A 27,929-nucleotide genomic window follows, 5' to 3' on the forward strand; every position below is an offset into this window, starting at 1 on the left:
CCTCCCTCAGCCGTTAGCAGTCAGTAGCTCTTCAGGGAGAGGCGGGGCCTCACCGCCACCTCCTGTGTCCCTGATGGATCGCTGAAGGGCTGCATCCATAGCTGCTGTGCGTTCACGGCTGCACGGGTTGTGTCACATCTGCACGGCAGTGTTTTGTGGCAGTCCTCCTCGTCCTCTTGGCTCTTAAATTCTTTCTGCTCTTTAGGCAATCATCTCTTGTCGTCAGATGCTGTCCACTGGCTGCTTCGGTGTGGATAAGGTTTTGCTATTAGAAAATTATCTGAAAGCTCCCCCACTTTCCTGTGCCCAGCTAAGCAAGAGCATGACAGTCTCCCAGTCATCAACTAAATCAGTCATTTGGCTAGAACAGATGCGGCCACTGCTGCTTGAAACGGTGGCTTGCTGGGCTGTTTTCTGTTTGTTGTTGTTGTTGTTGTTGTTGTTTGTTTGGGGTCAGGGAAGAGTTGATAGTTTTGATTTTTTTTTTTTTTTTTGCACAGTTTAGGATGTGTTTCTCTTTCTCTCACTCTCTCTCTAAACAAAACAAAAATTTGGCCTTCAATTCATAGTCTTTCCACCTCAGCTTCCTGAATGCTAGGATTATAGGCATGAATGAACTACCATTTTGTTTTGGTTTATTTTGTTTTTTGAGACAGGGATTTTCTCCACAGCACTGCCTGTCCTGGAACTCACTGTATGGACCAGTCTAGATTGAACTCCCAGAGATCTTCCTGCGTCTGCTTCCCAAGTGTTGGAAACAGAGGCATTCCTGACCTCACCATGTGGTTTTAAAGATGTGTTGCCCAAGTTGGCCTCAACATCCACCTTCGGCCCTCCTGACTCTCTGAGTTTTGGAATTAGAGGAGGACGTCACCACAGCCAGGGTTTATGTAGCGCTCAGAGTAAATCCCAGGGCCTCATGCATGCTAGCGACATCCCCAGCCTTCAGAAGGAATAGCTTACCCCAGTTTCTAGACCTGATTTTGTAATGGCCTAAGACACCCAGCCCTATCCTCAAGGAAGTATTAAATCATCAGGAAATTCTCTACCAAAAGTAAATGGGGATTGGTTTTGTTTTGTTTTGTTTTATTGGACACTGGAGTGTAGCCCTAAGACAGGGAAGATCCTGGCGTGTCTAGTGGCAGCCTGAGCTCAGGAGAGACTGAGGACCCAGGAGCCCAGTGCCTCTGCTCAGCTGCTCCAGTTGGCATGAAGAACTAAAATACTTGTGCTAAGTGGCCACAGCTCTGCAGATTCCTAGACCCTATCAATGCCAAGTCCTGATGTGATTTTTACAAGGGGCCAGTTAGGGGCAGCGCCGGGGGAGGGAAGGACAAAGAGGACAGTCAGCTTACGACAATACCAGCAAGCGTTTGTCTCATATCTGAATCTATCATGATCTGTCAAGAATGTCTCCCCCACAGAGTACCCTGCCCAAGAAACCCCAGGGGTTGGCCAAACACTCTGGCAGTGGTGACAGGGACCAGGCCTGCCTGCCTTAGGTCAGGGAGGCTGTGCCAGGGATGCCCAGGGAAAGGAATGCTGATGTGGGCTGTGCTTTTCAGAGCCTCCACGGATCCCAGGCTCTTTCTATAGGACAGACAGCTCCTTGCCACAGGCCATGGCACAAGTCTAGTTAACTTCTCTAACCCAGCCCCCAGCTCCATGGGAAACTGGCTGTCTCCTGACACAGGCCCCAGAAATGTGTCTATAAGGTAGAAGAATAGCTCCCTAAGATGTATACAGACCAGAGTCTGAGGCTCTCCAGGAGGAGAAGTCCTTCAGTACATCAGGCTACACCACTCAGTGCCTGGCCATGAGGATCCAGACCCAGGGAGGCATGATCATTCCTTCAGTGGGGCTGAGCATAGGAGGAGGCCTGCAGCCAGGTGGCACACTTGTCTGGAGGCCCAGCAAGCATCAGATGCACGTGCCCAGTTCTGCTGTGGGGCTCTCTATCCAAAGGCAAAGGCGGCTGTAGATTGCAGGTTCACAGGACCGAGAGGAGCCCCATGGCAGAGGTGACAGTTAGAGCCAGGGTTGGCAGAGCAGGGAAAGGCAGCCTCGAGGTTCCAGCACAGACTGGACTGCTGTAGGATAAATGGTTGCATAGCCTTCTTAGTTATCTTATGAGTTATTTTCCTGTTGCTGTGACAAGACACCACAACTGAAAACAACTTGAGGATGGGTTTATTTGGGCTCACAGTTTCAGAGGGCTCAAATCCGTAATGCCTGGGAAGACACTGCAGCAGGAGCAGAGAGATCGCAGCTCGCGTTTTCCTATCCACACCCAGGAGGCAGAGACTTAACAGGAAGTGGGATAATTCTTGAAAGCCTGCTGGCAGTGACATACTTCTTTCAGCAAATTTGAACCTCCTAAAGGTTCCATAACCTCCCCAAATGACACATGTGCCCACGGGGGATATTTGTCTCTTAAACCACCATACCATCAGAAGTTCAGGATGGCAGCTTCAGAGCACGAACACGGAACAGACCCTCTGAGCAAGGGCCCAAGTTACTTGTACAGATCATAGGTTCATCACACCATCCATAGGGATGGCACTCATGAGGCTACACACAGGCAGCTAGAAATGAGTGAGAGGCCTCCAGCTGGCAATCTTAGGGCTGAGTTCACTCTGAGGTGTGTTTCTGTATGTGTGTTCTTACGTTTCAATGCCTTTGGCTCACTCACTCTTCAGTCCGCCTCCCCCCCCCCCCACTCCGTGTCAGCCCATTGCCACATACTTGGCCCAAAGGCTCATTTTAGTGTCTGCTTGCCTCCTTCAGTTGAGTTCTGAACAGAGAGAGATGGTGAGAAGTAAGAATGGTGATGCTGTCGGGGATGACGTGCTGGGACAGGGGGGCCTTGGGGCTTCATATAGTAGAGATGGCAAGTTACTATAGGCTTAAGCAGGTGTGTGGGGGTGTGGGGAGCAGCTCTTCCGGTCCTGTGTAGGGAGGCCGGAAGGAGGCAGAGATGTATCAGCCAAACAACTGGTGTTGCTGGCAAGAGCCAGACCAGTAGCAGGGAGCTCTAAATTAAGTCTGTGGTGGAGGGGAAGGGCCGAGGGTGAGAAGGAGGGAGAATGGAGGCAACTCAGATACTTTTTGAAGAAGCATGGGAGAAGAAGGACAGGTGGGAATAAGCCAAGCTTCTGGCTTGGTTAGTGGCTACCATGCTGTGTCAGAAAATACAGGTAGGGTAGGATGTGAATGGGAGCAAGGGAGTACACTTCTTAAGAGCCGAGTTTGAGGAAGCAGAGGGACACCCAGGGACAAATGCCAAGTAGGCCACTGGATGCGCCATGCCAGTGAAGCAGGCCGAGCTGGGGCTCTTTGGTAGGAGCTGACAGCAGAGGAAGCAGCTGGGAGGGGAGTGAGGTCTAAGAAGTCACACATAGGGGCAGGGTGGCCTGTGGGAGCCAGTGAGGAAGGTAGCACCTCCTAAGATGGCCCTCAGCGTCTGACCTAAACGTAGTCTTGGATAGAATAGGGGGATGCCAATGTCCTTGAGAGGAAGGGGCAAGCGTATAAGGCAGCAAGCAGTGAGAGACCACGAGCATGTAGGCACGGTGAAGGGGACTACCCCGTGGAATGTGGGAGTACCTCACAGAGAGGCCAGCTGGTGAGCTGACAGAGAGGCAGGGGGCATACGTTTGCTGCTATATTCCCCTAAAATACGATGTGCAAGCAGGTGTATATAGCGAGGGAGGCGGGATCCCTTCCTTCAGGCCCTGGTAAGCTTTATAGCAAGGGCCTGCCCTGAAGGACTGTCAGTGAGCAAGTGGTTTAGAACAGGAAGTGCTCAGTGAATGTTAACGTCCGCCACTGTCATCCGTGGTAGCCCTGCTCTGGGGAGACCAAGAGGGGCTCAGGCAGGGATCTCCGCCCCAGTGTTCTGTACACTGTCTGCTTTCTCTCACCTTCTTTCTATGGCTGACGGTCTGTGCCCATGGGTGGGGGCTTTGAAACTATAGCGGTTGCTTCGTTGTTATCACAGAACACCTGCCCAGAAGCAAACTTAAGGAGAGAAAGGTTCAGTGTGGCTCACTTTGAGGGTGCAGTCCGTGGTGGGGTGACGGGGAGCACTGAACACTGATGTTCAGCTCATTTCCTCCTTTGTATTTGGCCTAGGACTCTAGTCCATGGAGAGATGCTGCCCACAGTTAAGGTCACCTCCTCATAATCCCTCACAGACTTGCCAAAAGCTTGTCCCCTCCACGATTCTAGATCCCTTCAAATTGGCCATTTTAACCATCACAAGGACCATCCAGGTTCATCTGAACGTGGTGATGTGTTAGGCCCGTAGTCCTCTAACTCCTCTGGGTCTGGTCTTCAAACATTCTGAAGCCGCACACATGAGTCCTGCCTTCCTGCGTGGACTCACCCATTCTGTGGGGTTTTCCCTACCTCAGTGGCATATGGAAACTTGTCCCGAGGATCCAGGTGCAAGCACTGAGCAACTGCACATCGGGGCTCCCCTCTTCCTGCAGAAGAACCGACACTTCCCTTGCTCCAGAAACTGACCTCATCTGTATTCATTCCCACTCTGCGAAACTGCCATCGAGAAACAATAGACACCTATTCTCTAGCAGTTCTGCGGGCTAGAAGTGTCAAATTAGTTCCATGGGGCTAACTTCTTGGTGTCAGAAGTCCTGTTCCTTCCAGAGGCTCCAGGGGAGGAGAACCCATGTCTTGTTTTTCCAGAGTCCGCTCGCTGCCAGCATTCCATGGCCTGTGGCCGTCCAGTCTTTGCTTCCATCGTCACGTTGCCTCCTCCTCTTCTGTGGCCCATTTCCCTGCCTCTGGAATGTGGATATTTGTGATGCCATTTAGAACTCACTTAGATGATCCAGGCTAATCTCAAGACTCTGGACTCAATCACGAAATGTCCTTTTTGCCTTAGAAGGTCACCTTCACGAGTCCAAAGGGTCAGAGCCCGGATATCTCTGAGAGTCTGTCTTTGTTTTCCTGCTGCTGTGATACTCTTAACAAAAGCAGCTTAATAGAAAAGGGGCTTACTTCAGCTTACAGTTCAAGGTACCTTTTATGGAGGGGAAATGGCGGCAGCAAGAGCTCAGTGCAGGTGACCACAGCACACCCACAATCGGGAAGCAGAGAGTAATGGCTGTATGGGGCTGCACTGCCCACTGTGGACAGGTCATTCCGCTTCGGTAGTCACAATAACCCCCCGGAGGCATGCCTGGAGGCTCATCTCCCAAACGATGCCATACTCGGCCAAGGGGACTGTTAACACCGATGATCACAGAGCAGCCCCTCAGTCCACCTTCTGTTGTCAGAGTGGATTTTCTGGTGCTCTCACTGTGCACTGTGAAGAAGTTAAGGTTCCATTCCATTATGGGGATGACATAGACTTTGGAGTTAGTGGCAGGGCCAAAATGGAGGCCAGGCCATCTGCTCCAAGCCCAGGCAAATTGATAGTCTTACATCGAGGCCCAGCCACTGAGCATCTCAGGACTGACCCTGGAAGAGGTTTGGTTATCCCCAGAGCTGTCCAGGAAATAAAGAATTTGTCTTGGTTTCCAAAGCCATTGGCGTCTTAATGGGCAGTGAGAGATGGGCATGGCTGGGGCAGCTGTGATGAAAACATCTTTCCTCCCATGGACATTTGTGGTCCTTCGGGGCATGGCTGGTAGAGAATTAGTGTCCTTGTAGGACTTTGCCAAGGAAAGAGGTCCATAAAAGCAGGCCGCCCGGGGATGGCACGAGAGGGCTCACCTCAGTGCGGAGGAGTGGGGCTTCTCCACTGGCAGCCAAGGTCCAGCTTAGCGCCAGGAAATGAGCTATTTTCCATCCAACCGCTGCCAGGCTCGGCTGGAGACTTCTGTTTTATTGTCTTGAACAAATGAGCTCAGACCTGAGGGAATGAGGCACTGCTGGGGTGGTTTCTGTTGTTTGTCAAATGGAGACAGAGTCTCTCCACACTCTCTCAGAGCCGATCTCGATTATCCCCACACAAAGCTGCCTAAAGCCAGCCATCTGCACCTAACTGCAAAGCCTGCCTGGAAAACGCTGCTCAGCCCAGCCCTACCCCCTGTCTGCGCCAGAGCCAGGGCCAAGGCACAACTGCCCTTTCCCGCCCTGCCAGCCGTAGGCCTTGGGCTCGCCCTGCCTCAGATCTCTGGGACGAGGGGCCTTTGGTTTTCCAGTTATCCTCTTCCACCAGAGTAAATACGGGGATGGAAGAGTGCATGCTCTGGCAGTTTCATGGACTTCGGTATCATGCAAGCCCCATATCAGTAACGTATCAGTAACGTATCAAGCATTTCGTGTTTTTAACGTAGTCTAGATTAGAATCCTAGATAGTTCTAGCGGCCTGTGAGGGCCTTTCAAAGAGCCTCATGGAGGAGTCTTCCTGGATCCCCCCCCCCAATAAGGAACACTGGAACCTTAGAGGAGGACCCCACAACTAGAGTAAGTTAGTGGGGGCCCCGCCCCTCCAGCTCCCCTGCAGGGATCCCACACAGCCCTCCCCCGTAGGCACAGATAGCGCACAGACTTGATAACAGTTCCCTAGGGATACGAACGCCCACCATCCAGTCAGAGCCGCTCCAGGCTGGCACGGGGTGCAAGCTGTGTGCTCCTGGCTAAGCCTGCCAGAGTTCTTTCTGCTCACACTTCTCTCTGTTCCCAATCCCCACGCCCAAGCATCAGACCATCTGCCGGGGGCTGCCGTGTGCCAGAGACTTTGCGTTCTGAGTTCCAGGAGCGCAGGAAAAGCCCCAGCCCTTGCTCCCTTAGTGCTTATGCGCTTGTTGAGGTGGATGTGGAGAGAGGAGAGAGGCACATCCCCGCCTGGTGACTAGCCCGGTATTAGAGTGCTTGCCTACCTAGAAGCCCTGAGTTAAACCCACAGAAACTGAAACACACACACTCACACAGGCGTGGTAGCAGGGCTCAACAGAACAGGAGAAGGGCATTCTGGGAGGTGGTCTGGTACCCCAAAATGACTCTGGATCTTCGCCTGTTTAGGATGGGATCAAAGAGAAGGAGGCAGGTTGGTCTCACAGGAGCCCACCATGTTGACTGTAAGTGGCTTTACGGGAGTAGAATGCAGGCTCCACACTGGGTGTAGCCTTGGAGGATGCTGGGATGTCAGGGATCAGGATACACAGAGCTGCTAATGGCTGCCAAGAGTTCAGCCTGAGGGGTGAGCAGAAATGTTAGGTTTAGGGCACGTCATTGGATGACTCCCAGCCTCTGAACATCTCTCTCCCCCACTAGGAAGGTGCAAGGACACCCTCTCCACCATCACAGGGCCGACCACCCAGAACACGTACGGACGGAACGAAGGGGCCTGGATGAAGGACCCCCTCGCCAAGGATGACCGGATTTATGTAACCAACTACTACTATGGCAACACGCTAGTAGAGTTCCGAAATCTGGAGAACTTCAAACAAGGTTTGTGGCTCAGCTCTGATGTGGGGAGCGCCCCCCCCAGCCCCATTGCCCTCTGCCAATCAGAGCACAGTGATGCTACCCAAGAGGCGGGACATCCTTTTTGGCTCACAGAAGGGCATTTCCAAAAGGGTGGTCACTCCGTTCACTCCCTCCCACTCTCTGCCCTCTTGGCTCTGTCCCCCACTTCCCAGCTCCTGGGATATGGAGGGCCTTGAACTAGTCTAAGAAAGCAGCTGAACATCCTCCCTTCCCCTCAACAGTTTACAGAGCACAGTCAGGTAGATGAGTGTGGGGACCCTTGGAACACCCAGCGAGGCAGGTGAGATCGCTGTTGCTGTGTGACAGCAATAGAGAGTCCAGGCACGAGCCCAGGCGTGCCGCGCTAAAGCTTCCCCCCTTCCTGTCACCGCAGGGCGCTGGAGCAATTCCTACAAGCTTCCCTACAGCTGGATCGGCACGGGTCACGTGGTGTACAGCGGCGCCTTCTACTACAACCGGGCCTTCACCCGAAACATCATCAAGTACGACCTGAAACAGCGCTACGTGGCCGCCTGGGCCATGCTCCACGACGTGGCCCTCGAGGAAGCCACACCCTGGCGGTGGCAGGGCCACTCGGACGTGGACTTCGCGGTGGATGAGAACGGCCTGTGGCTCATCTACCCAGCGCTGGACGAGGAAGGCTTCAGCCAGGAGGTCATCGTCCTGAGCAAGCTCAACGCCGTGGACCTGAGCACCCAGAAGGAGACGACGTGGCGCACAGGGCTCCGGAGGAATTTCTACGGCAACTGCTTCGTCATCTGCGGGGTGCTGTATGCCGTGGACAGCTTCAACCAGAGGAACGCCAACATCTCCTACGCCTTCGACACCCACACCAACACGCAGATCGTCCCCAGACTGCTGTTTGAGAACGAATATTCCTACACCACCCAGATAGACTACAACCCCAAGGACCGCCTCCTCTATGCCTGGGACAACGGCCATCAGGTCACCTACCACGTCATCTTTGCCTACTGACACGCCTGACCCTCCCGCCCCAAAAGAGAAGCGCAGAGGGGGCCGCTAGCACCTTGTGTGTGTCTGTTGTGCATGTCTGTGTGTGAGAGTGTGCAGGTGGGTGGGTGTCGTTTAAAAATATATATTGTTCTGTATAATATTACAAATGTAAAATGACAGTTTGGGTCTATTTTTTTTTTAATATGGATTGTAGATCAATCCATACGCGTATGTGCTGGTCTCATCCTCCACGATTTATATTTTTGTGCAAATGAACTTCTCCTTTTGACCAGTAACCACCTTCCTTCACTCTCCATGCCTACAGCCTCCTGCACTGAAGGGTTGAAGGGTTTCTTTCTCTGGGTCTTTGCAGCCAGACTGTGCCAGGAGCAGGAGTAAAGGGCTTGAGAAAGAAGTACTACGTGGCGGAAAATTTTTTTATGTACGAGAGAAGTTCTTAAAACTCAGAAAAAAAAATGCTTTTTTTTTTTTTTAAAAAATAAAGGAGATATTTTAAAATTCTTTCCCGGGTCATGCTTGTTTCTCAGGGATTCATTCAACTAGTCTCCCGCAGCAGATGCAAGCAGCAGTTTGGGTTGACGGCAGCAGAGGGGCTTGAGGGAGGTCTCTCTTCCTGCCCCTCCTTTCGGGTAACTTATCCGGAAGCGCCCGCTTGCACGCAGACCAAGGGAAGGCCTCCAGGAACAGCCCTAGTGCATTGGGGAAGCCTGCCTAGTGCATTGGACCAAAAACTTAAAAATAAAAAACAAAAAACTATTCACACCTTCTGGTGCCTTCCACCAGCTTGCAAGTGGAAGCAGAGGAAGGAGTGGGTGACCAGAGAGGAAGGACAGCAGCCTGGGGTTGGGTGGTGGGGACATGCCCGCCCTGACTACACTCAAGACGCCTCTGTGATGGAGGTTTTGGTTTCTTTGTAAATGTGGTTATGTCATGTAAATATGTTTTTGTTTTGATCCCAAGTGTGGGGTTTTCACTGAGGCATCAGTGTGTCTACAGCTGATACTCACCATTGTCTCCTGCTGGGGTGGGTGCGGTGTTAGCCTCGTGCAGCGCGGAGAGGGGCGTGGTCTAGAGCGCTGAGGATGCAAGGGGGAGAGCCCAGAGAAAGTGTGGCACGGGATGGCAGTTTGGAGAGGCCAGGCAGCCTCTGAGAGACGCTCCGGGGGGGGGGGGGGGTGCGGAGGCTCGGAGGAGACTGCTGGCTGCGTTTGCTGTCGATGGAGACTGGTGTGGCCCTAAAGAACCCGTTGACCCCAAACAGATGGGTCGTAGCCTCACCAGTCAGATGAGGGGCCCCTCCAGCTTCCCGTGCTTACGGGCTGAATCTCTCACTTCGTCACCCTATGCGTAACCCAGGGCACTTGAAAGGCTCGATACGGAGGAGAAATAGATACTTGTTATTTCCTTATTAGAAGATTCCCAACAGTATCATTTCGAAAATAGAGGAAACATAGCAGCTCACCCTCCCACTCTTGTCAGCATTCGTGCAGTCAGCTAGAAAGCATTTCTGGAGACCTTCAGAGATGGGTTCAGCGGTTAAGAGCACCGGCCTCTCTTCCAGAGGTTACAGGTTCAATGCCTGGCAGCAACATGGCAGCTCGAAACTGTCTGTAACACCCAGTGCCAGAGGATCCGACACCGTCCTCCCCGTACCCCACAGACATACATGCAGGCAAAGACAGCAATGCACATAAAATAAAAATGAATCGTTAAAAAATTAAAAAGAAAGCATTTCTGGAATACCACTGGGTAAATTAGACCAAACCCCTCAGGAGCTTCCATCCCAGAGGCCAGATCCTTAGATTATAGGATTGCATAACTGAATGTGAGGGTTGCAAATAGTTTGGCAACGAGCAGTAAAAGGTGTCGTCATTGCCAACAGTTAATTCAGAATCAGATACGCAATGATCCCAAAGTGTTCCTTCACTGCAGTCTTCTGCTGAACATGCAGCGTGCACATTGTATGTGCTGTTGGGCCATTCGGTACATCCAAAGCACCTCAGCCACAATTTGAGGCCTGTATGTCATGGCTGCATTCCTTTTACATGTGCAAACTTTCCTGCTCTTGTAGAAACGCGGTGAATTATAGAAAACAAAAACTTGTGCTATTTTCCATCATTCCCCAGTATGTAAGCATAGAATTGGTATGTTTTTGGATTTGACTATATTAGAATGTTTGACTTCAAAAACTGCTGTTTGAGTTACTGACTTGAATTTCATTTAAAAAAAAAAAAAGACAAAACAAAACTAAAACTAAATGAATTTTGGCTTGAGATGAGGTTAGAATTTCCAACTCCTTCCAAAATTACCCCAAATAGTCTTCTGCCATTTTGGACTATGGATTTCTGCTAGGCAGCATTCTCAGCATTAATGACTACAAAATTAACATTTGAATCAACTTTGAAAACACTGAAGATGCTCTATGTTCTGAAGTACCAAATACTCAAGCAAGATGTAAACAAACCAGCAACTCAACTCATTGGTACGAAAATTGCTTTCATCTTAATAAGTGTTTCGTTTCCTGTTGCTGTGATAAAAATATCCTGAAAAAAAAGCAACTTAGGGGAGGAAGGGTTTATGTGAGTTCATGGTTCTAGCGATAGCCAGTCATTTCAGAGAAGCCACAGCACCAAGAGCCTAAGACAGCTGGTCACATTGCATCCATGGTTTGGGAGCAGAGACGGAATTACTGTGTGCAGGACCGTGCTCAGCTGACTTCCTTTACTCTGAAACAGTCCCAGAGCCTATACCTAAGGAATGGCACCACCCACAGTAGACAAACCTTCCCATCCTTTCATGTTATCCCTGTTGGGCTCAAAGACCTGCTTCTCGGATGGTCCTAGATTTTATCAAGTGGACAATTAGCACTAACCATCCCAAATGGTAAGTTACACACAAAATGTTGTTTTAAGACAAATGTATGACTTACTGTCAGTGCTCTTAATTTGTATTCTTATTTTATGTACCTTTGAACCCACAGATGTGTCCTAGTGTCTCAGAGGGAGAGGAGTTTCAAACGGAGAAAGTATAAGAAACCCCTCTTTAAAGGAGAGGGAACAGTACAGGGCACGGACCCTGATGGGTGCAAATGAGTAAAGCAGAGATGAGTCAGAGAGGGAAGAGAGGGGCTGCTGTCACAGGTCAGTGCAAGCCTGCATTCAGTAGGCATTTGGGAAGGAGCAAAGGACAAGCATGAGGGTCTGAGCATGCAGATGCAGAGGCCAGCAGCAGGCGAAGCATTGAGGAGTAGAATCACAGCCTACCTGTGGCCTGTGTCAGATTCTGAGGTCACAGGTGGCATTCTGTGGCTAGTACAGGGGATCTCCATCAGGCGCCTGCACATGCTTCTTTTCCATCTGCTCCTAACTGGTAAGGAGGGATGTTGGGGCAGAAAACTTTCTCCTGGGCCTGTGATCTGAGTCCCGGCTCCCTGCTTTGGCACTTGTGTGATCTTGGGCAAGTCCCTCAACCACTCTGAGTCTAATTGTCTCTAAAACACAGACCCAATTTATCTGTAAGGAGGGTAGACTATGAAATATGCACGGAAGGGAAAGGGAGTGCGTGAGAAACATCAGCCATCAGGCTGGGGGTGGGGCCCAGTGGGTAGCGTGCTGGCCTAGCAGGCATGAAGTCCTGGTTTCATCCCCAGGATAATATGAAAGAGAGCTACACACAGCAGTGCACACTTGTAATCTTAGCTCTTGGGAGAAGAAGGATCAAGAATTCAAGGTCAACCTCAACTCTATAACTAGTTCAAAGCCAGCCTGGGAAATATGAGAGCCTCTCTCAAAAGCAGCCACCACAAACTGGTCATTATTGCCATCTAAAGATAAAGTCCTTATCTTGACTTCCCAGGCCAGCTCCTCCTTTGAATTTCCTTGATAGTCTCCTGGTCCCGCAAAAGGATACCGCAAAAAGGCTCTCTTTATCCTCCTGTTTTCTTGAGTCTCCACACAGCACTCCGGAAGACAGTAGGCTCTGTCAGACAAACCCTTGTTCCAGTATGTGATCTTAAAGAAGACACTGAGATTCTCTGAGCTCTACTTTTCTCCTCTTAAAAATGTCAGTAATGTGTCTGTCTTGGAGGGCTGTTTGGAGATACAATAAAAGAGCTAGAGCATAAGAAAAAAAATAAGCACTTAGCAGTTTTAGTTTTTGTTATGAAAATAATAGCAAAAAGCAGAAACCAGGGTGCTAAGGTGACGGCATGGTGGATAAAGAACTCGTGTGGGAAGGAGGGCCTGAATTTTCCTGTGTCCACATTAAAAAAAAAAAAAATGGAGTACGGTGGTTGATACCTGTAATCCTAATGCCGGGAAGAGGTATCCCGGGGACCTGGTGGCCCACCAATCTAGCTGCAGTGGCTGGCTCCAGGTTCAGTGAGAGAGCCTGTCTCAGAAAGTAAGGTGGAGAGTGATTGAAGAGGATGCCTGATATCAGTCTCTGGCCTCCACACATGCAGGCACACACACATGCACAAGTACATGCTTCTCCCCCCACAGGCTGCCACAGAGTAGAAAGCATAAGAGTTCCCGTATTCATACATCCACATTATCACAATCATAAGTATTTAGTTACATTTGCTCTGAATTTTCTTTTCTGCTGATATGCTCTAAACTGACGTCAGCCTGACATTTTAAGCCAGAATCCTGTAAGCCTCTCTGACAAGAAGGGTATTTTTCTACATGACTCCCACTTAACAAGTTTAAGGCAGTTCTTTGGGATCATAGCCACTGACCCACATTTAATTTCTGAGACATCTTGTACAGTAGGGAAGTTTGGACAGTCTGTCCACACATTGACTGTAGGGTTTCATAGCTCAAGCCTTTCCTCTTTTACATTTTTTAAAAAATTTGGGGCTAATTTTAGATTCCCCAAAACGTGGCAACATCAGTAGAGCTTTGCTGCATACCATTTGCCCTATTTTGTTGTTGGTTATTAATATTTATTATTGATTTATCTTTTAGTTAAACAGTGGTTATTCCTAAACCAGCTGTATACCCAGAGACTAGGATTTATTTAATTAACCTAGAGCACAGTGCTGGGCAGTAGTTACTCCATCCTAAACCTCCAAGCTGGCATAGTTTCCTCCCATTCAGGTTTCCCACATTATACTTGCTTTTAGTCTAAAGTCTCTCAGCATGATTCCAAGTCCTCTCCTGCCCATCTCTCCTCTATGACTCCTCCCACTTGCATCCTTTTCCTCCCCTGCGGACCAAGATGTCCCACCTTATTCTCTCCATTGCACAGCATTGGCTGGTTGTTTTGATGATGGCAGACTGGAGACGGGTAATGCTTAGAATGAACATCACAATGCAATGTCTGGATTGGAGCCAGATAGCGGGGGGGGGGGGGGGGGAGGTAGAGAAATCAGCATTTGAATGAATGAGGGTAAATTGCATACATTCCACAAAAACATTATACCAACACAATTTCCTACAACGTTAACACCCTCCACAATCCTGGCCTAGGTAAGCTCCTTGGTCTCTTTTGGTCAGGCCTCTTTCCTGTAGATGGCTCCCTCCCACCCGCCTTCTGTCACACCACTGCCTTGCTGAAGAGACCGCTGTTTCCTGTGGAAAGGCCCCTTTCTGCCTGTTCTCTCCCACCATTTAACTTAGTCCTCCTCTCACCCCACTTTCTCTTTAAACTCGGAGTTAAGTCTAAAGATTCAGCTAGCCGCTTAGGGAAGAACATGTCATAGTGACACCACTGCCACTCCTGCTGTGTCCACCTGCCTTGCTCGCCCCGCCATGCTGGGATGGCCTATGCCCACATACCAGCCCACGCCTATCCGTCTCTTGTGGGCCCTCCCTGACCTGGAGCTGATAGATGGACCTGGCTTTGATTGTGTGGATGGTCACAAGGCGACTCTAATTTTTTTCCTGGAAAATATCCTATAACTTATTTGGTGGCTTTAGGTTGTTTTGTTTTTGTTTTTGTTTTTGTTTTTCCTTCCCTCCTGTAGGAGAGCTTAGACCTGTAGGAGAGCCCAGAGACCTCTTTGAAAACACTCAGGTCATAACAAGTCCTTTGGCCACTCAAACAGCAGCAACAACACGATGCTCTTGAGTAATTAATTTTAATTTGGGACGCACACAAGCACACACACACACACACACACACACACACACACATATATATATATATATATATATATATATATACAGAGAGAGACACACATATACATACATAGATACATAGTCTCACTGTGTAGTCCAGGCTGGCCTAGAACTTCTGATTTTCCTGCCTCAGCCTCCCAGGTGCTGCGTGCGATTACTGCCCGTACACCACCAAGGTAATCAATTTTTGTATGAAAACATCAAGTGGCTGTAGAAATGGCTCAGCAGTTAAAGCATTGGCTGCTCTCCCAAGGACCCAGGTTCAATTCTTAGCCCCACATTAGTGGCGTTCAACCATCTGTATCTCCAGACGTAGGGGACCTGAAATCCTCTTCTGGACTCTACGGGTAACAGGCATACATGTAGTACACAGAGGTGCCTGAAGGCAAAACACCCATACACATGAAATAAAATTCAAAAATAAAGTCTGAAAAGAGTTTAAAAAGAAAAAAAAAAACATTGGAAAACAAAACACTAAATTTGATTTCAGTTTGCTGCCCAGCCACTGCCCAACTTGGGTCCTGGCATTGGTGAGGAGGCCATTGTCAAAGGAGAGAGTGGGGAGAAGGAGGTGGAGGAGATGAGATGAGGAAGAGAGGGAAAGGCCAAGTGCTAAGGTGGGAAATTTCGCATTGCCTGTCTGTGTGGTCCTGGAGGTCTCTGAGGCCTTTCAGAAACTTCCCTGAGCACTTCTGTGGTCCTCAGAAGAGTTCCCTATCCCTCAGTGGGGACAGTCTGCCATTTTTCTCTTCACGTGACTAACCTCTATTCCAGTTGGCCATCTTCCTTTCCTGAACCCGGAGAAATCTAGTGCTGTCTCCTCTGCCCCTCTGAATGGTTCACTGGGATGAGACCCAGGATGACCTCATGCACGGCCACATCTGGCCCACAGAAAATTCTCACACATTATTTATCCTGACAAAGGCTGGGAGTGCAGTCTCTTCCCAGCTTCGTAGTGGTGTGTGTGTGAGTGTGTGAGTGTGTGTGTGTGTGTGTGTGTGTGTGTGTGTGTGTATTCGGGAATTGTCTGTCAGCCCATCTTCCCATCTTAGGTCACCCAAATGGGTGTTAGTTGCTGATCCACTGTGGCCCCCGAACTACAAGAACATGGATTAAGTGTCTCCAGATGTGTGTTTAAAATCATCCTCTGAAGCCTTGCATGGAGAGAAGGCATACTCCACCCGGAAAGGCAGCAGGACCCAGCCGAGCCGTTTGCAAAGGAATCCTTCAAACATTCTCTTGAAATTTCCCTCCCAACTCTGAATGCTTTTATAGTCTTCACATCGGCAGAGTTTAAAAGCTTCCAGACCCCTCCCTGCTGAGTCCTAGCTGCGGACTGGCTCAGGCTTGCGATCCATCCTCTGGAATGAGAGGCAAGCTTGGTTGAGACTCCCACCTTCACCCCCTCTACTCCCCTAGTTCCCACAGCCAGGACACTTTCCCAGCCCCCATGGCCCGTCTTCCTTGATACTTGGGCTGTCTGCAAGATCTTATCCAAGTGATGTCAGCCCATTGCCTTAGTCATGGTATCTATTGCTGTGACAAAAAAAAAAAAAAAAAAAAAAAAAAAAAATCAGGACCAAAGAGCAAGTTGGGAAGGAGAGGATTTATTCAGCTTAGACTTCTGCATTGCTGTTCATCACCAAGGGAAGTCTCCGCAGGAAAGCAAGCAGGGCAGGATCCTGGAGGCAGGAGCTGATGCAGAGGCAGTGGAGGAGTGTAGCATGTAGCTTCTGATGGCTTGCTCAGCCTGCCTTCTTTCAGAACCCAGGGCCCCCAGCCCATGGTAGGAACCACCCGCAATGGCCTGAGCTTCCCCCATCAATAATTAATTAAGAAAATGCCATACAGCCAGATCTTATAGAGGCATTTTCTTGATTAAGGTGCCTTCCTTCCAGATACCTCTAGTTTGTGTGTCATAGTTTGTGTGATGTAAGACCAGCCAACACACCCACTGCCCTGGACACAGCAAAGGTAGCCTTAAATACGAGCCCAACGATATGACTTCGCTTGCCTTCAGAGGTGTATGTGAACAGGTGGTCTCTGCAGGGAGGGTTCTAGCCCCGAGACAGAGAAGAGGCCAATTCTTTCATCTGGGACTCCTCTCAGCACCCAGTCTAACTTACAGTGTCCGCACATTAGGGATCTGTTGCGTGAATGAGGACTGGACTTGACCACACAGCATGCAAAGTCAAACTAGAGACTACGAAAGTGGACCCAGACTGAAGTCTCAGGGCTTTCTGCAGCGAGTGTTTGGGCAGCCATTCTCAAATTCGGTTCTCCTCAGGGCCTTCCTGCCCATAGGCCTTCGGCCAGTGTTCCACTGGCCAGGCAGGCTATAATGGGGCCATGATGAGACTTAGGGAAACTGAGGCTCAAGGAAGGCAGACCCTGGACATACTGAGAGAAGATACCTATGGGAAGCCACACTCTCTACCCAGGGACCTATAGCATTCATCCCTCCCTGTCAAGGCCTGGGCGAGGGTGACCAGCTAGCTGCCTCTTCCGGAAATCCAGAGCAGCAGCAATATAACCTGTAGTTGAACTAGGGAAATAAGTTGCAGGAAATGGAGTCACTTGGGGTTTTCACTGAGCACAGAAGAGCAGTGTTGGTCAATATTATTTTCTAAATATATATTTTCTGAATATATTCTGAATTATTTCCTGAATATATATTTCTGTCCTGGGTAACTTGAAGATGAACTTAGCTCTCCTGACCACAGAGTTTTCTCTGGCATCCCATGAGCTCCCCAACACCCATGTCCTCTTCCCCACATGCTTCATTAACTGCCCCCCAACTCTTGTGAAATCACAAGGGGGCATGGATAAAAGGTCTGGGATTATGACTTTCTAAGAGGCCAATACAGAATAAAGAATCTGCATTTTGAGGGCATTCTCATATTCTACACAAACTTTTATGAGCCTCATATCTTTAGAAGTCCTTGGTCATAAGCTGCAAAAATAGTTTTGTGCTATCTTAAGCCAAAAGGAATTTACTGGAAAGACACTGAGAAGTTTGCAGTCTCAGAGGCAAATGTGGAAAATCAGATCATGGGAAGGAACAGAGCAGACCAGCCCCGGACAGCAGAACTCTGTGACATGTCTCCGGGAGATGGTACTTTCACAGGAGACTCCGATTTAGACACTCCAAGCTCCTCATGTCTCTATCCAAGACTCAGATTTTCACGAGGGTGTCTGACTAGGAGTTTGGGTGCCAGCCCTACCTCCCACCCGGGGTGAGTTCTGACTGACAGCCCACCTTCAATATACCCAATTCAGAAGGGGCAGTTCCCCTAGGAAGGGCTGCCGAGCAGAGAAACAGGCAAATAAAACCAACCCAAGCCAGATGTCCACTGGAAACATTATGCTTAACAGCAACCTCCACTAATACATTCAAAACCCACATCAGTTTTCCAAAGGTCTATGATTTCATACCAAGTTCTCTTTTCGTATGAGCTGCTGGAAAGCTTCAGGCTCATCAGAAACACGCGGGATTTTTATGGCACCCACATTGGCCTTGCCTCTCTACCAGGTCTATTTTATGTTTTCAGTGTTCTCTTTTCTTTCTAGTTAGCCATATTGGAGTGTGTGTTTGCACATGAGTGAGTGTGTATGTGTGTGTGTGTAACTTATTCTGGCATAAGTCCGAACATAAATGAGCAGATTATCTGTGAGTCTCCAGGAATGTGTGATGTGGAAGGATGAAGTGTGTCTGTATTAAGGGTTTTCTGGAAACCAGTGGTTACAAAGACGTCATGGCACAGTGTCCCCAGGGTGCTCCATTTTTAGTGCTCTCCCAGAGTCACTAGACACAAACAAGTTGTATGAAAACTCCTGCTGCCTAGTCTTCCTCTGTTTGGGGACCGCAGAGTGACCTATGGTAACACAGGGCAGGTCAACAAGAGAGTGGACAGGAAAGAACACAAGAACAAAGGCTAGTTGGCTGCGGCAATGTGGGGCAAGGCCCTCCTCCAGGGTTACTTTCCAAGTGACCTCAGCTGAGCTCCGGAGGAGATGGCCTGGCCTGAGAGCACCAAGGAAAATCTGGCAGTGCCTGGGGGACTTAAAAACCAGCCAACAGCCACAAGAGCCAAGAATGGGCCAGAGAACTCTGGTGAACTTCCCAGAGTTCCATAGCAACCAGCTCTGGACTGGAGAAGTGAGGCTTAAGTTGGAGAGAAAGATGCTAGGTCTGCCTGCTGCTCTGTAAAGAACCCCAGCCCCACCCTCCAACCTCTGATAAGCTCGAATTTCCAATGTGAGCCTGTGGCCCGGCAAAGCCCTGGGAGTGGTGTGCTCTCCTTGGTCCTGGTTGTAGAGGTCAGCTCCCAACCCCTCCTCCGCCTGGCTAGGCAAAAATCCTCTGTGTATTGCTCTAGGATCATAGAGGAGTTCCATAAATATTAATTCTATTGCGTTGTCAGCACTGGCCCTTCCCTTTAGTTGAGAGGTCACTAAAGGAATCCTCAAGGCCTTCCTACATCGAGAGGGGAAAGAATTCCTGTACTCCAGGGCCACAGGGCTCAACAGTCTGGGAGAAGGAGGTATACACTAGCGAAAAGCAGTGTATTAGTCAGGGTTCCCTAGAAGAGCATAACTTACAGAATGCAGATTTATTAGAATGGCTTCCAGACTGTGGCCCAGCTAGTCCAACCAAGGCTGTCTGTCCACCAGCAGTCAAGAATCTAGTAGTTGTTCTTTCCATGAGGCTGGCTGTCTCAGCTAGTTTTTAGGATAAACTAGAATCCTGAAGAAGCAGGCTCTAATGCCAGGGAAGGAATAGACATTTGTTATTGAGAATGAGAGCAAGCCAGCCACAGAGAGTTTCTTCTTCCATGTCCTTTATAAAGACGGCCAGCAGAAGGTGTGGCCCAGATTAACGGTAGATCTTCTCGCCTCAAAAGATCTGGATTAAAGATGCATCTTCCCACCTCAAAAGTCTACCTTAGAAGTGTGTCTCTTCTCTTCAAATTATTTAATTAATAAAAATATAAAAATCCTTTACGAGTGTGCCCGGCCACTTGGTTTTAGTTAATTTCAGATGTCGTCAAGTAGACAGCCATCAAAGCAGTGCTCCGTGCCTTTCAAAGAGCTTTTTTTTTTTTTTTTTTTTTCAAGCTGACTCCTGTGCAGTCCCTCCCAGGCCCCTGAACATGACTCTTAAAACAGAACCAAGTTCAAGAAACTGTCTGAACCCTTTATGACTGCTCAAGACCAGTTTTAATATCGAGGTGACACCCTCGGCATAAGACCTTACCTGTTAGCCCGTTTGACTCTTCCCTGGCCACAACAGGCCACTGCCTATGAGGCTTGTGGGAGCTTGTTCACCTTTGTTCAACTGTCCCTCCCAGTCAGCATGGGCCGAATTCTCCCTTTTCCTCAAGGCCTCATTTAAACCTACCTCCCACAGGAAGACCCTCATTTTTTCCCTGTGGCCCCCAAACCTGCTCACCTGTGTATTAGCATATGTTCTACTAGACCACTTCAGGGCCTCTCCTGTTTTCCTCCTTGGTCTGGTGGTCCCTGAAGAACATTTCTTGTTCCCTGTCAGAGCTCAGCAAGGTCAGTAGATGTCCTGGCTGCCAGCAGAGATTTCTGGTTCTGCTCACACAATAGAACCTTTACATTTTTAAGAATACACTTACTCATTTGTTTGTGGACACATGTGCTTTAATACATTCACATGGAGGGTAGAAGACAATCTGTGGGAGTCACTTTTCTCCTTCCACCATAAGGACCCCAGGAACTGAAGTCAGAGCTTCAGGCTGGTGGCCACACCCACTGAGCCATCTTGCCCTCTCAACAGCCCCTGATACCCACAGGCCCCAGTGGCCTCTGGGTTACTCTGCCCTTCTAGCCCTCACCACTGGTATAGGAATTCCTCTCTGCCTCCATAGAGCGTAGTTCCATGCTGACTCCTTCACCTCACAATGGCCGCTTCTGTTGTGGAGGGGCCATTTTCTTCCATGATGCATTTTCAGAACAGAAAGGGCCTTTACAGGGATGCCCTTTTTGGTCCCAGCATTCCTGCAGGACAAACCATCCTCCCTTCTGTGGCTATGCAGGAGACAAGCTCTTGACTCCAAGAGGCTGGGGCCCTCTATTTCTCTCCTCTCTCTTAACATCTCAGAGTAAGTAACTGCTTCTGGCCCCTAGGCCTTGTTGCTTTCTGAACTCTGAGGAAGCCAGGAGGCCTGCTGGGAACTAGACCACTCTCCCACAGGAAGCTGCTGACTGGAAATACTGGGGACCCAAAGCAGTGCCTGGCTACAAGACTCAAAGACTTATAGTGTGGATTCCCAGAACACTCAGACATAGCTCACAGGCCAGGCCAGGTGGGGGGGGATGCAGCCTGAGCAACAGCACTGAGGGTCTACCCTACCCAAGAGGGGTGACACTGGCTGGTAGATAACTTCAGTCTAGAGAGATGATGGGCTCCTCACAGGCCGTATGCTTCCCTAAGGATCTCCCAGAAAAACAGCTTCAAACGGTAGGGAGCAGAATGGGACGTGTGTGTGTGTGTGTGTGTGTGTGTGTGTGTGTGTGTGTGTATGTGTGAGAGACATGCCCACATCTTCCCTGGTAGTCTCACACTAGTGAAGATGGGAGCACCCTGCCTGTGCCAAGGCATGCTGGGAGTCAGAGCCTTCTTCCATGTGACACGGGTGGCATTTCTATTCTGCAATGGCTTGTCACAAGCAGGTAGACCATCAGCACATTCTATCATGAAGAGTCGCCTGATGCCGTGTGTAGTCATTGTAAACCCTTTCCTCTAAGAATTTAAGAGCTTGTGTAATTTTCCTTGGTTTTGTCCTTTTAAGTTTTTTTCTTTTATTTTTTTTTCTTCTCTGGCTCAGTAGTTGGATGTTTCTCCCAAGAGAAGTCACTAGGGTGTGATCTAAGAATGAGCCTGGTGCCAGGCTTGGGGCCGAGCTCCTTTTCTGCATCTTGATAAACATACATGGCAGCTGAGGCTGAAGCTGGCCTGTTGGCCCTTCAGGCTCTTTTCCAAGGCTACTCTTGAAGCACAGGCTCTCCCTCCCCAGGAGAATTCCAAGAGAAAAGGTTTGGCCTCCCACCTCCAGGCATGGAGTCCTCTCTCGGGAACAGGAGGAGGAGGGGCAGGAATGAGGCATTGCTGGGTCTTACTCTTCTCCTTGAGAACCAATGTGACCAGAAGTTATGTGTGACGCCTCCTCCCAGGAAACCCTCCAACCCCAGGGCCCAAGGCTGGAAGAGTTTGTTCACCCACCATGCTTGAATGGGTCTATCTTCTCAAGAGTGGGCCCCTCTTCTTTCTCTTGGTTTATCTGTCCTTGTGTGGCTTCATGCTTCTTCTGGGTCAGGCACTATCCTCTTTCACCTAACCCTCACACCAACTCACACCTTCTTTCTTCTCCTCTCTGTTTATATAATTTCTAGTCAGCTCCTCCGAGGCCAGAAGCCTGGGAGCAGAATCTCACCTTCCTTCTCTTTCTCTCCTGGGCCTCCCTGCCCCCGCCTCTGCCCTCTTTCTTTTCTCCTTCTCCCAGTCCCAGTTTCTTCTCCTTCCAAGAACATGCCATTTCTCAGAAAGTTCCATTTGCAGTCATGGTTATTTTCATGTGTTTCCCGTTCTAACATCGCAGAGGAATGTCTGACGTCATCTCTACAATGGAATCCAATAGCCACCCTCACTGCTTACTCTCTCGTTTCTTTCCTAGATGTTTGCTCGGTCTTGACTTTGTGTGACTTTCTCTGTGTGTCCCTGGAACCCTGCCCTCCCCTTAGGGTCTTCAATTGGGTTGCTTCATAAACCTCAGATGTAGGCCTCAGATACAACTTGTTGGTTCCCAAACTCTTCTACACATTAGAATCATCTGGGGAAATGTGCTCGGATCACACCCTCTGGCAACTACGTCAGAACGTCTGTTGGTGGGAGCCAGCCTCCAGTAGGTTTTAAAGACTCCCAGTGATCTCAAAGACTGGGAGCCAACAGTATGGAGAGGGCTGTGCCGAAGGGAGTGAGAGCCTGTAGCCAATTGAATATACTCCACAGAAGTGGAGGAACTGTGAGGACAGAGAGGAGGGCCCAGGATAACTTCTCAAGATATTCCTGGGCTTTCTGGGCCTGTATCTCTGGGAGGGCTGATCACCAACCTAGGACACATCCTCTTTTATCACCAGAGGGATCGATTTCAAGCTGGACACTTCAGGAGCCCAATGTCCAGGAGTCTGGAGGAGAGCAAGTAGTCAGTGTATTTTCTTCCTGGATTCAGACCCAAAGCCCTGGATGCTGTCAACTTGGCTGAGCACTTGGACCTTATAAAAGGACCTAGTCCTGACTCCTATCACTTCAGCTGGGAATGCAGCCACCTGGGAGGCCATGTGATTCAATAAAGGATAAGAAACTGTGAGCACTCATGACAACCCCTGTGGACGTTCAAATGGCAGTCACAGAAAGAAAAGATGGAAGCTGCAGGAGGTTTACCGGTGGCAGAGTGTGCATGTCCTTAGCTCCAGCTGGTTGGGCAGGCATCTTCCTACAGGGCTCTCAGACCTATGTGGACTTTTCTAGGGGCCTGTTTAAACAGATTGCTGGGCCTAGCCAGCCTCAGATTTTCTCTTAGTTACTTTTCTGTTGCTGTGATAAAATACCACAATAAAGGCAAAGGCCGTGTTTAATTTGGGGCTTACAGTTTCAGAGGGTTGGAGTCCGTGACCATCATGGAGGAGAGTGTGACAGCGGGCATGGTGCTGGAGCAGAAGCTGAGCGCTCACATCTTGACACACAACCATGAGACAGACAGAGATAATTTGGAATGGTATGGGCTCTTTAAACCTCAAAGCCCAGCCCCAGTGGCATACCACCTCCAACAAGGCCAAGCCTTCTAATCCTTCCCAAAAAGTTCCACCAGCTGGGGACTAAGTATTCAAGTACATAAGCCTATGTGGGGCCATTTTCATTCAAACCATCACGAGGTCTGACTCAGTAGGTTTGACTTGGAGTCTTGGAAGTTGCTAGAGCTTTCTAGTAAGTACTTAGGGGCTACAGCAATCTAGGGGCTATAGTTACAGACCAGTCCCAACTTGCGAGACTAAGGGCAGAGGGTGCATGTCTTTAATCCCAGCACGCAGGAGGCAGAGGCAGGCAGATCTCTGTGAGTTCAAGGCCAGCCTGGTCCATAAAGGGAGTTCCAGGAAAGTCAGAGCTACACAGAGAAAATGACAAACAAACAAACAAACAAACAAACGTTTTAGAGGTTTAGTCCATTATCATCATGGAAAGGAACATGGCAGCCTCCAGGCAGACATGGTGATGGAGAAGGAGCTGAGAGTTCTACATCTTGATCCACAGGCAGCAGATGGAGCCTGAGTCATTGGACGTAGCCTGAGACATCAAAGCCTCACCCCCACAGTGGCATACCTTCTCTAACAAGGCCACACCTCCTAATAGTGCCACTCCCTACTGCCAAGCATTTAAATACCTGAGTCTATGGGGGCCACTCCTATTTAAACCACCATAAACGCAACTCAAAATGCTGATCTAGTTTAACATGCTCCAAACCCTACGTCCAGAGCACACTGCCCACAGCACTCCTGGGTCTAACACAATGGCTGAGACCCTGAGAGAATTCCTGCCTGTCCGAACATCCCTGTCTCACAGGAATGACAAGTATTTAACAAACATCTACTTCAGAGGTGATGAAAACGAAACAAAACAAAACAAAAACTAGTTTCTGTGAGTTAAGTCTCCATCTGGGTGGTTCCTGTCCTGCTGACCTGAACCAGATCCTAATTCCCGGGGAGAGGAATCAACCCCCAACCCCCGCCCTGTGTGCAGTGTACAGCTAGAGATGCTCACCGGGACTGTGACCCACAGAGCCCTTTACAACAAAGGCTTCAATGCTCCAGCCTCCTTCCTGCCCAGGCTGTTTAAATTAAGATGGATTTCCAGTTCCTCCCAGCTGGTGGTTTGATGGAAAGGGCCTGGCTGGCTGTAGGAGAGCTGTTGGATTTTGTCTTCTAAGAGACTGCCAGACCCAAAGGGGCAATGTGCTGGTCTGATGTGAAGAATGTTGCTTAGCAGTGGGGAATTCCAGCAACTCGAAACCAGAGGCAATGTGGTAAACACACCATTTCTATCCTGGGACCAGTAGTCAAATGAGGGGGTTAACTGTGGCTTATGGTAAACCCCAGGCAGGGAGCCTCCCACCCCCAGCTCTCCCCCGGGATCAAACTTGTGACTAGCTGTATTCTTTTAGGCTGACCAGCCTCTTGTGGAAGTTGCCTTTTCTTCTGTGGGGACGGAGGGTGACCCCATGGAACCAGGGAAGAGGCACCGGTTCAGCATCCTCAAGAGAAAGAAAAAAGTACTGTCTAGGCTCCACAGTTTCCCACAGCCGAATGCCAGCTGCTTGAGCTTGGGGCAGCACGTAGGCTGTGGTTAAAGGTCCACATTCCACGGTCATTTCTTCTAGCCCACTGTCTGTGATGAAACAGTCCAAGAATCCCACCAGCCCCACTGGTGCTCAGACCACGGGGATGGCCCCAGAGCCTTGAAGAAGTCAGGCTGGAGATTGGAAATGAAAGCCAGAGAATGCTCTCAGGGCTCCGAGTTCTTCCCGGGCACCTAGCTCACTGTGTGCAGAACTTTGAGTTACGCCTGTAAACAACTGGAGGCAGCACTTTTTAAAATTAGTCTTACAAGGTTCCTCGTCTAAGGGAGCATAGGTTTCGGGGAAAGTTTTGCAAGCAGTTAATGTTATAAAATGGCCCATTTATTAATATAGTGTATTTTACTTGTCGTAAGATACATCCTTTGCTGTTGGACCAATGCATTTCCTGATTAGTAATCTCTCACCATCTCACAGTCCAGCACGCTCACTAGGAGTCAGTTCTGTGAGGAAAGCTCGTAAGGCAGGGAGACGTGGTGTGGAAGTACGTACAAGAGAGCCGGCCTAGGATGGCCCCATAGGGTTGCAAGTTATGTCCCACTGTGTGACTCCTGCAGATGGAGACCACAAAGCTGACGTCCAGCGGAGCCAGCGCAGCAGCTGTTCTCCAGGCAGTCAGCATTGTCTTCTGAGGGAACTAGTCATTCCTGGCAAGCTCCTCGGCACTTGCCTTTTAGTGATGCTCCCCTTTCCCGACCCTGCCTCAACGCCCCGGCGGCACACGCTGTGTGGTTTGATTTCTTCCTCTCCGCTCTGTTACCTGTTGCCATCCCTTAAGGATGGCCTTAATGAATGGCAATGTAGAAGGCTATGGTTTCCCAACCTTGACTTAATGTCAGTTCCAGCGTCACTACGAAATAACTGTGAGATCCTGGCCAAGTTGATCCCTTCTGCTTCTTCATCTGTGATATGAGTGTGGGAAATGATATCTATGACTAGGCAGAGTCATAGATATCTTTTAAATTTTAAATAAAAAAAATTAGGCTCCTGCCCTGTTCCCTGTTTTCTCCCTCTTTTGATGTCCATCCTCTATGCCTTTCTGAATGAGGATTGAGCATCTTAGCCAGAGTCCTCCTTGATTACTTTCTTCAGGTGTACAGATTTTAGTATGTTTATCTTACATGTCTAATATCCACTTATAAGTGAGTATATACCATGTGTGTGTTTCTTCTTCTGGGATACATCACTCAGGATGATCTTTTCCAGTTCCCACCATTTGCCTGCAAATTTCATGATTTCCTTGTTTTTCAATTGCTGAGTAATATTCCATTGTGTAAATGTATCACAATTTCTGTATCCATTCCTCAACCGAAGGGCATCTGGGCTGTTTCCAGTTTCTGGCTATTACAAATAAATCTGTTACAAACATGGCTGAGCAAATGTCCTTGTATACTTGAGCCTCTTTTGGATATATGCCTAGGAGTGGTATGGCTGGATCTTGAGGAAGCGCTATTCCTAGTTGTCTGAGAAAGCGCCAGACTGATTTTCAAAGTGGTTGTACCAGTTTACATTCCCACCAGCAGTGGAGGAGGGTTCCCCTTTCTCCACATCCTCTCCAGCATGTGCTATCACTTGAGTTTTTGATCTTAGCCATTCTGATGGGTGTAAGGTGAAATCTCAGGGTTGTTTTGATTTGCATTTCCCTGTTGACTAAGGATGTTGAACATTTCTTTAAGAGTTTCTCTGCCATTTGATATTCCTCTATTGAGAATTCTGTTCAGCTCCGTACCTCATTTTTTAATTGGATTACTTGATTTGTTGCTGCCTCTGAAAGACTCTGCCCTGCAGGGTATCAAAGCAGATGCTGAGACTCACAGCCAAACTTTGGGCAGAGTGCAGGGAATCTTATGAAAAAAATGGGAAATAGTAAGACCGGGAGGGGACAGGAGCTCCACAAGGAGAGCAACAGAACCAAAAAAAAATCTGGGCACAGGGGTGTTTTTTGAGACTGATACTCCAACCGAAGACCATTCATGGAGATAACATAGAACCCCTGCACAGATGTAGCCCATGGCAGTTCTGTGTCCTAGTGGGTTCCATAGTAATGGGAAGAGGGACTGTCTCTGATATGAACTGATTGGCCTGCTCTTTGATCATCTCCCTCTGAGGGGGGAGCAGCCTTACTAGGCCACAGAGGAAGACAATACAGCCACTCCTGATGAAAGCTGATAGACTAGGATCAGAAGGAAGGGAAGGAAGACCTCCCCTATCTGTGGACTGGGGGAGAGGCATGGGTGGAGAAAAGGGAGGGAGGTTGGGATGGGGATGGGAAGAGGGAAGGAGCTACAAGTGGGATACAAAGTGAATAAACTGTAATTAATAAAAATATAAATTAAAAAAGAGAACAAAAAATTTAAAAGTTTTTATTTTAGTACGTATGTTTGCCTGTAGTGGATGTTTTGGTGTCTTTAAAAACTGTTATGTAAACATGTTGTTTTAATCCCAGCTGTAGGATATATGGGGCTGCTTTAAATTGTTCGCAGAAGCAGACTATTTGCCTCGTGTAGGCTCTGAGAAGGGCCTGATCTTTGCCAGCTGCAGCTAGTTTAATTCTGAAGACTAAAAGGGTAAATGCCAGAGGCCACAGAGGGGCAGGGGTCTGAGGAAGAGGAAGGAAGCTCCTCTTTGCTGCTCCTGGTTGCTGTGGCTACAGTTTGAGAAGAATTAGGAGATAACCTGAACTGAAGACCGGACTTGCCCCCAAGGAACCCAATGACCCTAAACAGCAGGAAGTAGTTACAGAAAACTGTGCCCCTTCTCCTCACTAACCTTCTTTCTCTCCCACCCGGTGCTGGAGTGTTGAAAGGGATTGGGGTAGAGTTGGGAGAGAGATATAAGAAACCTCAATAAACAGATTTTTAAAATATACGTGCTTACATTTGCCTGCATGTATGTGTCTCAGATTCCCTGGAACTAAAAACAGTTGTCACCTGCC

At 49.0% G+C, this 27,929-nt stretch overlaps 1 protein-coding gene across 2 annotated transcripts in view; it reads left to right on the forward strand.

The window, feature by feature from the left end:
- The window catches only part of Olfml2b (olfactomedin like 2B), a 37,786-nt gene extending 29,192 nt beyond the window's left edge, over positions 1 to 8,594 (forward strand). Inside the window, exons 7-8 of one of the 2 annotated variants that reach the window (XM_060364650.1) lie at positions 7,246 to 7,426; positions 7,835 to 8,206. In XM_060364650.1, coding sequence (XP_060220633.1) covers positions 7,246 to 7,426; positions 7,835 to 8,060 — 407 coding nt within the window. In that variant the 3' untranslated portion in view covers positions 8,061 to 8,206. Of the gene's footprint in view, positions 1 to 7,245; positions 7,427 to 7,834 lie in introns of both variants that reach the window. The other variant, XM_021640632.2, reaches the window with a different exon arrangement.
- Positions 8,595 to 27,929: the final 19,335 nt, after the last annotated feature.

The sequence above is a fragment of the Meriones unguiculatus genome, chromosome 11 (assembly GCF_030254825.1).
Source record: "Meriones unguiculatus strain TT.TT164.6M chromosome 11, Bangor_MerUng_6.1, whole genome shotgun sequence".
NCBI classification, from domain to species: Eukaryota; Metazoa; Chordata; class Mammalia; order Rodentia; family Muridae; genus Meriones; species Meriones unguiculatus.